Source organism: Nothobranchius furzeri, chromosome 16 (genome assembly GCF_043380555.1).
Source record: "Nothobranchius furzeri strain GRZ-AD chromosome 16, NfurGRZ-RIMD1, whole genome shotgun sequence".
Classification (NCBI taxonomy): domain Eukaryota; kingdom Metazoa; phylum Chordata; class Actinopteri; order Cyprinodontiformes; family Nothobranchiidae; genus Nothobranchius; species Nothobranchius furzeri.
Genome location: NC_091756.1, coordinates 46,534,252 through 46,548,684, shown reverse-complemented (window position 1 = coordinate 46,548,684; position 14,433 = coordinate 46,534,252). Strand labels below are relative to the sequence as shown.

Below are 14,433 nucleotides of genomic sequence, written 5' to 3'. Positions count from 1 at the left end.
GATCTCCTTGGGGATGAAGGAAACATGGAAGTGTCCAAAGCACTGAATGAATCCCTGGTGAATTTTCAGGGGATGTTCTAAAGTTGGGAAGCAATCCAGGCATAACTTTTTAAGAGGAAAGTACCTCCCAAAAAGAAATGTTGATGATGGCCAGGGCTTAGAAAAGAAGGTTTTGTTCTCTGTGACAGGAGGCTACGCAGTTTGGGCATGCCTAGCCTGAGGTTTGATCATCATGAAGAGAAAAGTTACTGCAAGATAGACCTCATCATCTATAAGAGTGATGGAATTATTGCCCGTTTTTTTATTTTTATTTTTTGGAAAGGTGTGGTGAAAATCTAGCATGGGCTTTAAAGGTAAAGGTGCATTACGTAGAAATGAAGTAAAAATGACACAATGTGGTAAATTTGGTTACTGCAATGTTTACCCAACTGGACCACACAGTGCCAGGTACAGAAGAACTGAAATAGACATTTCAGGAAGTTTTGCTGTGTGAAGTGTCACAAGTACACCCGTGCCCAGTGTAGAGATCAGGACCACTGGGTCTGTGAAGAATGCAAATAATAAATGCTGTCTGTAAAAGGCAGAAATAAGATTTAAATAATGCTTTTTCAGCGAAGTACCATTTAAAGAGTTTGGGAAAACACTGGACTATCTGAGCAGAAGCTTAGAGGCTGTTATTAACCCTCTCAGGCTCAAAATAAGTTCTGATAAAAGGACGAACAACTAAGTCCTTCAGGGGTACTTCAGAGTTAAAAAATGCTCATGAAATACGTATGTGGAGTAACCAGGTAGGTAGGTTTTAACGTTGCAAATCTGCAACGCCTGCCTCCAGCGGGTTAATTAGAACCACATTTAAAGAGTTGTAGAAACAGTCAAAACAAACTAAAAAGCAACAACAATAAAGAAACCTTACTAATAAACAATTCTTAGCCTGTTTAAAACCTCTCCTCCAAACATTTAAGCCCCTTTTCAATTTTTCCCAAAAGACCATTTGAAACTGAGTAAGCGTATCAAAGCACCATCCAAACAGAGTTTTTTACACACTATTATCCACGCTCAATTCAGATTGTATCACTTATTGGGAGCGAGGGCAGATTTTCCCCTGCTAGTTGATTTTAATATGCCCCCCCGCTGAGCATCTCTCCCTTGGTCTGTAATCAGCGCTGCTGCAGTGGGGGTCACACGAAACTTTGTTCCACAGCTTGTTCAGCAGATCTAACCGCTCCCAGAGCTTGTTGGGCCTCGGGGATCAAAGAGCAAATGATGCTGGAAGAAAATAAATGTAAGCCAATTATGCAGAATGCTTTTACAAGGAAGTGGGAAGTGGAAGATAAGGGCTGGGTTAAATCAAACTGTTCATTTTTGTTCAACTTCCTGATTTTTTCTCCTTTTCTTTTATCTCTTCCTGTGAGCCAGAATGCATTCTGGTCATTCTTATTTACTTCCCCATCTCTCGGCGGTGTTGCGAGCAGCTGTCTGAGGCTTTGCTTGTAACGACGGCTCACCACACATCCGGCACGGTGCAGGGATTTATCAAGTCACAGAGCACAGAAATGTGGACAAATCAGATATGTGTGAACATGCCTGAGTCTCTATTGAGTTTTTTTATGCTTAGCCCAGGATCTTAAAATGTTTTTTTCCCCCCCCCAACCCAATTTTCTTTTCCATTACAATGTTCCAGGAAGAGCTGCGATGCACCAGAGAGAATTGCAGCCTGACCAGATGCTCGGAGACGAATCTTTCTTTTCTTTTTTTCAGCCTCAATTATAGTCACCTGGATGAAAACATTCATGTTGAGCATCAAGGGTGATTTTTATTGACTTCCAGCCTTTTGACGCAGGGGCACTTTTCATCAATGATGATGAGGAGCATTGATGTTTGATTGAGATGGAGCAATAGGAGGTTTAAATGCTTCAGTTGTTACTAGCTGTTTCCCCTCTCTAATTTCAATTATTGCAAATAAATCGAATCTCTTCAAAATTAAATTAACAACGATCCAGACCGCTGTCTTCCATTAAAAAACCCACCGCTGCTCAAATGGATTCTGGAAGCTGAAGCTTAGGAACACATTTATTTCAGCCACTGATTTAGTCTGTCTGTGTGCATATCTTATTGTGTCAATGCAGCACACACACACACACACACACACACACACACACACACACACACACACACACACACACACACACACACACACACACACACACACACACACACACACACACACAAAGTGGAGTGTTTTGGTATCTGTTACGGCCATCCTTGTCCACCAGGCCATGAGGTGCGTAACCTCGCTCCACAGCCTCAGACCTCCATTACTTGCAGACAAATGGGCCCCATTTGGCTGATGGCCTCCCCCAGGAGAAGCAGAGGGGCTCCACAGAATTAAACAGCTCACATGAGTGGCTAAGGTATGAGTGAAACTACCAGGAAACAGACAGATGACAGCAAACGGAAGCTGGAGCTGGAGCCGGAGCAGGCAGCAGGCTGCGAGTCCCACTGCTCAGCAGAGCTGTGATGAAAAAGCCACAGCTCCTGGGGATGGAGAGATGAAGGCGGGAGAGAAAGAAAACGGAGCGTTGCTCATGAAAACAGCCACTTGTTTTCTCACCGGGGGCATGAACCAGAGATTTGTGTCTCACTGTTCGCTTTCTGCCTCCCCGCAGCTTGTGGTTCGCTGAGTGCTCAGTCAGCCAACGCCACTGATTTGATTAATAGTAAACCATTATTTGGAGATTATCATCAGAAGTATTTTTAGGCCAAACATTTGCACATTTCGGCTTCTCCACACTGAGTGATAGATTTAACCGACTCTCCTATTGTTATTCTAGTTTTAATAGTTTATTGGTTGGTGAATTCAACAGAACTGAAAGAGCAGACTTGTTTTATTTTGGGTTACAATCAGAAAACACAAATTAAACAAAGGTTAAAGAAAAATCCTTAATTTTTACCAAAATAAGCCACCTCATCAGTCGGAAAGGAGGTGGAAGGCCTGCTTCGGGTTGGAGATGGGTCTTCACTAAAAGCAAAGAACCAGCATCCTGGACACATGCAGCTGAAATGAGCCTCTTCTAGAGCGTTTCTGAAAACGGTCTGCTGACCCTAACCCATTGAACGGATGAGGGGGGGTTCAGCTGTTTGATGATTAGTGTCATTTCAGAATGCTGACCTTTAGCTTAAATCGTACCATGAGGATGTCTCGTCAGTGTGTTTAAACCAGGCCGGGCTGGTCCGGTGGCTCTCTGTTACACACTTATCAGAGTATGGTTTTCATTTAGAGTGAGACTTTGCACACGAGAGTCTCTCACACAGCCTTTCTGATAACTGATGCATTGGAGTGGAAGGTTTTGTCCACAGCAAGTGTGTAGGGGATTAAAGATGACGTAGGAGGAAGCTTGAGCCGACTTTTGGGAATCCCGTGACTCGTGGTGGTTTTAAGGGTCATATTTTGGAATGCAACAGCGACAATGTGTGTTAGTGTGTCTGGTTCCGCCCTCCCCGGGGAATAAAAGAACAAGGTCTGCTCGCTGAAGGAGAGTTGACAAGGAGGAACTCTGCAGAATGAAAATCTGATCCAGAGGCCTCCAGGTCCCCGGGCATGTCCACCTTGTTAAGATCTGAGAAGACCCAGAACTTACTGGACTGATCTTAGTAAATTATAATTGTAAAACTTGTTTCATTTTTTTAGACCACTAAAATGATTTGGATGAATAGATGAATAGATTTAGTTATATGGGCGACAAAACGCCCATCTACTTTAAGAAGCTTCAAATAAAAGACACTCACCGGACATATGATGTGATTTTTTACAACTGCACCCCTATACACCATTATCCAGTTATCCCATCTAAGAGCTGTCCCCTAAGCCAGTGGTTCCTAACCTGGGGGTCCCGACCCCCACAAGGGGGCGCCAAAGCCTCTCAGTGGGTCGCCAGGACCTCTCCACTTTAAGGGGTTAAAACTTCATGTATTACTTGTTTACAGGCTACATTTTGCTCACATTTTTTTCATGAGTGAAAAGTTTACTGATATTAAGACAGGAAATAATTAGTACAGAAAAAGTAACACACTTTTAAGAACATTTTGCTCAGCTCACTGTTTTATTTTCAAGTGTCAAAAGTTCATTAAAGATAGGACTGGTTGATTAATCACAGCGTTTACAGTAAATAATCTAGTATAAACAGTAATATACACATTTAAGTACATTTTGCTCAGTGTATTTTTTATTTGTCAAACATTTATTGAAAAGAATGATTGATTTATCAGTGTTTACAAGAAACAATGTGTTCAGAAAAGTAATACAAACTGTCAAGCACATTATGCTCTGTTTGGTTTTGTTAATGACTTAGTTCTGTACTGGAGCCTACTATTACTGTTATCTATTGAATCAAAGAATATTAAAATGTGCTTGAACAATTTTATCATTTCTTAATAATGTTTGTACTGGAAGAGAGAATGGGAGGGGGTCGTCAAAAATTTTACTGGTAAAAAACGGGGTCCCTTGGGAAAAAGGTTGGGAAACACTGCCCTAAGCAAAGCAGTAGTTTGCCACTAATGGCCTGCTAAAAGTCATTCAGGTTTTTCTTACATCACCTAGACTCGTGTTTGGTTCTGTGTGGGTTTAGACAGATCTTCTCTACATATTTTCTAAATGTTCCAAAACAACTGGAACTGAAAACCGTGAACACAAAACTCTGGTCTGGTTTCTCTACTCGCTTCCTGTCGATTGTAGGATTGTTATTAAAATTGTATTCCTTGCATCAACTGTTTTAAATGCTCTTGCAGCATCTTGGCTATGTGGCATTCTTCACACCCACTGAGCAGTAAAAGCCCTTTGGGTCACCCAGTAGTGTCTCTTGTGTTTAAAGATCCAGATTAAACTTTAGAGGTGATTGAGCTGTCGACCTCGTCTGAGCTCAAAACTCCTCTTTCTCCTTGGTTTGTAATTCTGGCAGGAAATGGAAACCAAATATGTTTCTATGTTGTGCATTTTATTGTCATGTGCTCTTTGATCGTTTCTCTGGATTTTATTGCTATTACCGTTCTATTTTACACTCTGTCAGACCAATCTGTGCAGCACTTTGGTCAGCTGTGGTTGTTTTAATGTGCTATGAAAATAAGTTGGATATTTATAAATGTGTTCTTATTGTAGTCCGTGTGTTGTTTCTTCTCATTATTCCCAGTATCCCTGTTGACCTGTAGATGGTTAGGTTCTTGAGTAATGCTGGGCAGTTGTAGTGGACTGGGGAGGAAGTGTTGGGTATTCCATGGCCCTTGTGACTAATGGAGAATCCATGGCACACTGACAAGACCCGTGCGTCATGAGCAAAGGCCATTAATTGATCCGTACCTGCAGCAGATTTCTTAAGCCAACTGGAATGTGTGTGCACGTCCTCCCACTGACTCCTCTAGGTCAGGCTCTTCTGTCTTGGCGGAAATTTCTGCAAGCGCGTTTCAGCATGGTGCAGATAAATCCATGGTGGTGTGTCAATAACACGTTTCAGGAGGAAAAACAACAGGTAGTGGAGAGTGAATTGATGTCAGTGAAAAATGGTAAGAAGACAGGTTCCAGTGACAAACTCCCCTCCAGCCAGCCGCTCCACAGTTCCGTCCAAATGTGTTTACTGACGGATGCTCTGATTATACACCACATTAAGTCTCCTAAATAACACAACAAATCACACCAGCTGAACAGGAAAGTCCCAGCCAAAAGCAGTCCTATTCAGTAAGGGAAGAATGATGACATTTAGCACCAAATAAGTGCTTTTACACTTTGCCACACATTCTTCTTCATAGTGCAGCAAAGACATGACAACGTGGGCAGAACTGATTCGCCCAAGACAAATTATCAGAAAGCACACCAGCAAACAGACATGTTTGGACCTGGAATGTGAAGAAGAAGAAGAAGAGCGAGGCAAAGACCTGGAGGAAAAAAAGCACAACAATAGGGGAATTTGCAAGTTTCTTGGTGTGCTGTGAGAAACAGAAAGGGAGTCTCTGCCTCAGCCAAGACCAGCAGCTGCAGAGGACACATGGCTGAGAGGGAGAGCAGTCACAGAGCCACAGAAACTCACAGCCATGCCAGGAGGAATCTGGCAGCTGGAAAGCAAAAGTAGAGTATTCATTAAGTTGCTGTGGGTTTTCGTTACACATCCAGCTCTTAGGTGATTTAATGTGATGATGTTGAGAACAGCAGCTCCCCCACCTGTGCTGCTAGAAGTTTTTGTAGCTTTTGTGTGACTTTTAGCAGTCTATTCCTGGGAGAGAAGGATGAATTAGGAGCTCCTAAAAGCTCATTTAACCCTTACCTCACATAAGAGCATTTTTTTGTGCTCTAATGACTTTAATGTTAGAAAATTTAAACGTTGGGTAAGGGTTAATTAAAATAATCTTCCGAAGGTAGGTTAAGTGAGTGAAATGTTGGAAAATAAAGGGAAAACTGCTGAATTGTGTTTTGTTAATGTCATGTCTATTTTTCATTTTTATGTTTATTTTTTAATCCTACTTTTAATTTTACCTTTACATTTATTTGTTTTATTATTTTTGTTGTTATCATACTTTTAAAGCACAAAGTTCAGTTCAGTTCAGTTCAGTTCACTTTATTTCAAACATATACATTCACCAACATTTCATAAAATCATTCCACGCAATTGTTTGAAAAGGAGTAGGGAGAAGTGTATACTTATTTAGCCCTACCCCCTCAGGTTTACATCCTCATCATCAAAATTTAAACAACAAAACAGTTACAATGCCTTCAAAAAAAAACACACACACAAAAAAAAAATAATAATAAATAAATAAAATTCTCATGTTCAACTAGAACTATATTTAGATTTTCTAATTTGTAGAATAGATTAAACATCAGTTTACATGCCGTCCTGGGTTAATTGCATTTTCTTCAGTCTTATACTTATTTAACATTTCTTTTTTGAGTTTTATTTTATACTGGTTTACATTACTACTGTCCTTTATTTCTTCTGTTAACTCATTCCAGAATTTAACGCCCGCTATTGAAATAGACATCCTTTTCAATGTTGTTCTTACTCTTTGTACTCTTAAATTCCACTTCCCTCTAAAATTATACCTCCCTTCTCTTTCTAAGAACCATTTACTTATTTCAATTGGGAGCATCCCTTTCCTTACCTTATATATTATTTGCACTGTTTTAAACTTGACCAGGTCCTGGAATTTTAAAGCTTGTGTCTTAATATATAGTGCGTTTGTATGAGCCCTATACCCCTCCTGATTTATTAGTCTAATAGCCCTTTTCTGCATTATGATTATAGGCTGAATATTACTTTTATATGTGTTTCCCCAAACTTCTACACAATAACTCATGTATGGTAATATGAAAGCACAATATAACATATATAATGTTTTCCTATCCAGAAAATGTTTTACTTTCCCCAAGACAGCAATGCCCCGTGCTAACTTTCCCCTCACATAAGTGATGTGTGATTTCCAACAGGCCTTATGATCAATGATCACACCAAGAAATTTTATGGTATTAACCCTTTCTAAATATACATTATCAACACAAATTTCAATGTTAATATCTTTCTTATGGTTTCCGAATAGCATACATTTTGTTTTATTTAAATTTAAGGACAATTTGTTACTATCAAACCACGTCTTTAATATCTTTAACTCCTGTGTGATCACCTCCACAACCTGTTGAAATTCCCCACTTGAACAAAGTATATTGGTATCATCTGCAAAAATTACAAACTTTAGGATCTTCGATACTTTACAAATATCATTTATATACATTATAAACAATTTTGGTCCCAATACTGATCCTTGAGGTACTCCACATTCAATATCCATCAATTTAGATTTAAACTCATTTATTTGTACATATTGCTGTCGATTCATCACATAGCTTTTTATCCAATCCAATGCCACACCCCTAAACCCATATTTCTCCAGTTTGATCATTAAAATTTTGTGGTCAACAGTATCAAATGCTTTTTTTAGATCTAGAAAAACTCCAAGTGCATACTTCTTGTTATCCATACATTCAGTTATTTCTTCCATTAAATCCATCAATGCCAAAACTGTTGATCTGTTATTTCTAAACCCATACTGGCAATTTGCCAACAGATCGTGTTTTTCCACAAAGTTATCAAGTCTTTTTAGAAATAGTTTTTCCAGTATCTTAGAAAACTGGCAGAGTACCGACACTGGTCTATAATTTGTAAAACAATGCTTTTCACCTGATTTATAAATGGGAATAATTTTTGCTACTTTCATTTTTTGTGGAAAAACCCCTTCCTGGAAAGACAAATTAAAAATATATTGTAGCGGTTTTACAATACCATCAATTACTCTCTTTACTGTTAACATATCAATATCATGGGAGTCAGTACTTGTTTTGTTCTTAAGTCCACTGACAATATCATATATCTCCTTCTCTTCCACTGCTCTTAAAAAAAAAGTTTACTGTGCGTAAGAAACATCTTCTGAATTTTATTTTCAAGCCCACTATATAAGAAATCTTTCTTCTCGTTAAACACAACAGTAAAGAGATTGGAATTAAAACTCAAAATGGAAATGTTTGTTTCTGACATAAAAATGCACACACACACACACACACACGCACGCACGCACGCACACACACACACACACACACACACACACACACACACACACATACACACACACACACACACACACACCAATAAGTGGTTAATAACGAATTCTCATTTCCTTAATAGACATAACTTGATGTAATTATGTTCCTGTAATGTTTGGTGATCTAAATCTTCCCATTTTAAGTTTTCTAATTAAAATCAGTCCAATTAAATTACTTCACTTGGTTGGAACAGAATCTGAGATCAAATTTATCTTAAAATAATTCCTTGTGATTCTAAAGCTCCTTCCACCTCACTGCTAACTGCTAATAACTCAACATCTCAGTGCATATACGCCAAGTGTAGTGCACGTGTTAAAATAAAGAAAATGCATCTTTGAATGAAAATATGATGAAGTAGCTAAGTAGCTGCAGCAGTCTGTGATATCAATGTGAAAATGATCTGCCATTTGATTAGCTGGAGGTGATTGTCACATCCATTTGTGATTGGCACAGATCAGGTGACTTTCGCTCCTCTCATTTTTGGCCAGGTGTGATTAAGCAGAGCCTAGAGACAAGCAGCAAGACTGACCCCCTGGAGAGTTTGCAAATTAAAGTTATGACACCTGAGGAAGGGCAGCAGGAACAGGGGACAATGAGGGGAAATGGGACGGAGGGAGAGTCAGAAGGTAGAGATGGAGATAGGACGTGACAGCGAAAAGGATCACTCTGGTCCAGTTCTCCAATCCGCCTTGTAACTTGGCCCAGAGTAGAAAGACTTGCGGCTCAGCAGGTGGAATAAAGAGTCTCGTAGTGGTTCTGACTCCTGCTCGGAGGCACATTTAAAAAGACTATACGGCTGCATCGGATCCTGAAGAGCTTTGGTTTTTGGAAAGAGGCTCCCAAAGAGGTAAGATCCGTGATTTGGTACTAATCTCTCAGCCCCCCCCCCCAACGACCACCTCTAGAGAGACTTTGATGCCTCTATACAGTAAACGCTACTGGCATGAATCAAATTCAATTAAATGATTTTCAATAAGAAAGGCTGCCTGTTATCAACAGTGCTCATTTGCACACTGTGACCTTGGCGGTGTGTGTGCAGTATGAGCATTCGCACAGCTGCAGGGTAGGAAGGGAGGATGAAGAGCAGCGCGGTGGGTGTTACGCTTTTAGATGAAAGGGAGGAAGGGCCCGGATGCGTGACACAGAGGGAAGGTCTGAGGAACACTAAATAAATAGATAAACTAAAAAACCACAAGCTTACTTATGCTTGATGCACAATTACAAAAATTCAGCAGGCGGACAAAAACTCAGGAGGAGGCTGGCGCAGGAATCCAGGAACAACAGAAAGATTGAAAAACCAAATGAGCCACAGACTGTGAAAGCTGAAAGGCACAGCATAAGGAGCACAGGCGGGGAAGACAGACAAAACGACAGCTGAAAGGCAAAGAGCCTGGACTGCAGACAGCATACATGGGGGACTAATTGGTAATTGAAACCCAAGTGAGCACAAAAATCATCGAAAACATACAAAATAAATCCAACCAAGAAAAAGAGAGAGGAGATTTCAAAATAAAACATATAAGCTCATTTAAAACTTTGAGCAGAGAAAGATGTGAAATATGTGCCTTCTCTGGGTCAGGGATGAGGTGTGTAGGAGTTTAAGTATCTCGGGGTCTTGTTCATGAGAGAGGGAGTGATGGAACGCAAGATCAACTGGCAGACTGGTGTTACAGTGATGCGGGCTTTGTACCGACCCTTTGTGGTGAAGAGAGAGTTGAGCCGGAAGATTTACCGGTCAGTCTTCGTTCCAACCCTCACCTATGGTCACGAGCTTTGGGCAGTGACTGAAAGAATGGGATGGCGCGCGGATACAAGCGACTGAAATGAGTTTTCTCCACAGGGTGTCAGGGCTCTCCCTTAGAGATGGGGTGAGAAGCTCGGTTATCCGGAAGGGGCTCAGAGTAGATCTGCCGCTCCTCCACATCGAGAGGAGCCAGTTGAGGTGGATCGGGTATCTAGATGGGATGCCTCCTCGATGCCTCCCTGGTGAGGTTTTCTGGGCACATCCAACCAGGAGGAGACCTAAAAGAAAACCCAGGACATGCTGGCCAGGGAACGCCTTGGGATTCCTCCGGAGAAGCTGGCCCAAGTAGCTGGGGAGAGGGAAGTCTGGGGCTCCCTACTAGGCTACTGCCCCCGCGACCTAACCCCGGATAAGCAGCCGAAAACAGATGGATGGAAGTAGAATTTAGCTGATGATCCTGTTCTCTCCAACCTGTAACATTTATGTTTAACAGCCTACAGACTCAAATAAACAAAACTGGAGCAAGTGCTAAATCCGAGTTTGCTAAACAGAAAAAGTGAAAACGCAAACCAAGCAGAACTGAAAAGTCCATCATGCCATGTGGTTCAATCTGAATATTAATTCTAGTGTTTGATGTTTTTAATAGAATTTTACAATCCCAAGTCACCATAAAAATGTCCAAATTTTCTTCAAAACAAGCAAAATAAACTTGTTTCATTCCATTTTAAAATGTGACACATCTGCAGGACGCCGTGTGGTCAGTTCTGTCCTGATTCTGTTTCCTATGGATTTATAAAACAAACCAGAAAAGTGACATAAAATAAACCAGAAAACTAAACCTGAAAAAGCCCAGCAAGGTGAAAACACACAAGTCCAACACTGCAACATGGATAGAAAGTAAAACATGTATGTATGCAAGAGGCTTATAATATTATTAAGAGATATGAACGTGAGCCCACGCTCATGACTCATGTAAATACATTTCACACTGAGCTATCGTGTTTGGTCTTCAGGAGCAGACGATCTGAAGTGACTCGTCTGCCCACAGCCTCTCTCTTCAGAGTGTCTGGGCTCTTGTCTCACAGTGGTTCTAGGTCAGAGTGTGATTACTGATGAAGAGGAGCTGATAAGAAAGATTCACTCTCACTTAGGGCAAGGTCACCTCCCACTGCAGACATATGTAGATGTGATGAGAGCGGGATTAGTGATTGGTTAATGCACAACCACGCAGGTGTAACATCCATCCATCCCTATGTGTGTGTGTGTGTGTGTGTGTGTTTGTGTGTGCGTGTGTGTGTGTGTGTGTGTGTGATCTTTCCAAAAGTGCAACATAAGAGGTTATATAAAGATTACATAAATCTATAAGAAAGGTTTTGTGCAATAAACCTACTAATAATTTGTCTAGCTGCTCCAGATCTTCAGTTTGTTTAAAAAATTTATTTTTGTTTCTTTTGAATAGTTTTATTTTCACAAATTAAGAAAAGAAAAGTCTAACTTCCTAAGTTTTATTTGATAGATGTAATTTGCCTTTTGTCACCAAGCTGTGGCCATGGGAAGCAGAGGCCAAGACGAGCAATGCCCAATGTCTGTAAATCAAATATTAATACAAAAGCCTTACATTCGACTGCTGGGTGGAATCTTGCGTCCGTCTCTGAACCAGGTGACTTGCGGTTGAGGGAAGCTGCGGATGCGTGGTGCTGGAACAACGGCACCCTCTCCCTGAGAGACTGACTGAGTGTGTTCACCCTCTTCAAAACTGCCCATAACTAGAGAAAAAACAAACACATTTCATAAAAAACAAGGAAATGCAGTCAGGAGGTCAGGCAGGAGTGCTGTTAAGCCACACATACAAGTCAGAAACACAAATTTTCATCTCTTTCTTTGGCTTTTGTTGACCTGAAAGCAGCTGCCATCTACTTTGTGCTTTGGAAACGTTGCATTGAGCTGCATTGATGGACGGAGCAGTGCTGTTGCTATGGTTTCTCCTGCAGATCAAGAAAGGCTTGGAGGAAGCAAGAAGTAATGAGTCACAAATGGACATTAACAGGATGCTAAATTGAGTAAAAGTCATTTTTTAAATGTTTCTTTCTTTCCTCCTGGTTTAATTTCTCTGTTAGTTTAATATCGTAATGTCTGACAAACACACACGCTCCTTTCCTGACTATTTGTAAATTAGATCAACGGGCAAAGGACTTGAAATGTTTGTTTTTCTCTGCCTCAAATTCTGATGTAGTTTTAGTTTTACTATCATCTCACCCAGATTGTAAACCTTTTGAATCAGTTTCACAGCAGAGAGAAAAAAAAAATTTTGCTTTCTAAATCACGAAGAGCAACGCTGACATTAAATTAGTTAATTAAGCTCCGGCACAGTTTAGAAACAATATTCTTGAAGTTTCCACACCCCAAGGTGTAGGACTTTGAACATGTTGGAGTGTCTGTGCATCAACAGCAATCTTATGTCTTCTGTCTCTCTCTCCCTTTCTTAGAGAATAAAACAGGTAATCTGGATTAGTGGCGCCGCTGTGGTGCTTAGCTTAAATGAAAATCTGGAAAGTCTACAAATCCTCCGACTTTGATCTGCAGTTTCTTTTTTGTGATATGATGTCCTCCTCCCTCTTCTCCCCCAATCTCTAATGCTCTCCCATGTTTCCCCTCTTTCAGAGGTGTATCTCTGCAATCCCAATTGTGTTTCCTCCACGAAACTGCTTCCAAAAACAGCTCACCATCTTTCCTCGTCTCTCTAAACACTCCCTCCCTTCTTTCTATCCCAACTATTTCTTCTGCAGGTGTCCTAAATTTTCCATTTTACCCCGCTTCTCCACTGAAACCCTTTGGAGGATGAGCAACTGATATGAGGCAAGAGGGGAATTATGGAAATGGGAAGAAGTAGGAATACAGAGCAGCTGAATGACAGTGGGGTGCATGCCAAGAAATAAATAGAAAGCAGTGGTGGCCAGCAAACAGAGAGAGTCAACATCGGAGAAGCAACAAAAAGAGCCAGTGATGGGAGGCTCAAACTGCTGCTAGAGAAATGAGATGCATGAGGACAGAGTTGACTATCTTATGTTTGTGGAATACAAAAGGAAGCAAGCCAGTGGGACTGTTCCTCCCTCCCACCACATTTGGTGTTGACTGAACTGAATAGTCAGCCACATCCCCTCAAATGTCGCTGAAACAAGGAGAAGCTAATGAAGCTGACTAGGGTAATGGGCGTAGCAGTTTTACGTATGAAGCTGTGGGTGGACACCGTGCCGTGGCTCGCGAGACTCCTCCAACGTGCATCTCTAATAGATCGTTAACAACAGGAGGGAAGCTGAGCGGCCTGAAACCGGCGGGAAACATTTACAGAAATGTGTTGCATGGGAGCAGCACTTTTGCTAAGAAACAACAGATGTTGTTGACAAAAGAAGGGAATTTGAAATAAGCAGCGGTCATGCTGAAATGAAGCAGTTATAAAAGAACCATGGCAACAATATAAATCTAATGAGAGTGCTGAGTGGAACAGCTGTCTGGGTTGATAACACTCTGAATGAGATGCAGGTAGATCTTTCACCCTGCCAGCATCTGGTCCTCCCTATTCAGTCCTTCATACAAAAGCAGCCATAGAGAATGTGGGCATATTGCGCTCTCTGCATGCAATTAAGCACACATGCTCTCCGGATTTTCCATTTCCTATGTTTTTAGTGCATACTCACAGGCCACTTGCACTTCCGTTCTTCTCTGCAGAAGGGCTCCCACCCGATTCCTTACGATGCAGCGATAAAAGCCAGCATGGGAGCGATCCAATGAAGGGATTAGGTACCTTCCACACACAAAGAAAAACACAACAAAGAAACGATAATCAGAAAGTCTATACTTGCAATTTCCTAATTACAAATACAAAAGCAAAGGGTGGAAACAGAACTGGGTTGCAAATGGAAGCGTGAGCCGGATCAGAACTGACTGAGGAACATTAAACACACAAATTTAAGACAATCTAATAGAGGATCAAGGACACACAGGACACTGGAGCTTAGCTGTCGTTTATTTCAGTGATAATGGCGCTCAAGAGGCT

At 41.0% G+C, this 14,433-nt stretch overlaps 1 protein-coding gene across 6 annotated transcripts in view; it reads right to left on the bottom strand.

The window, feature by feature from the left end:
* Positions 1-14,433, bottom strand: part of sdk2b (sidekick cell adhesion molecule 2b) — a 434,582-nt gene that overhangs the window by 83,935 nt on the left and 336,214 nt on the right. For all 6 annotated transcript variants that reach the window (XM_015962803.3, XM_015962806.3, XM_015962807.3 and 3 more), the window contains exons 3-4: positions 14,075-14,181; positions 11,998-12,145 (exon numbers count right to left, since the gene is read on the bottom strand). In XM_015962803.3, coding sequence (XP_015818289.3) covers positions 11,998-12,145; positions 14,075-14,181 — 255 coding nt within the window. The remainder of the gene's footprint in view (positions 1-11,997; positions 12,146-14,074; positions 14,182-14,433) is intronic.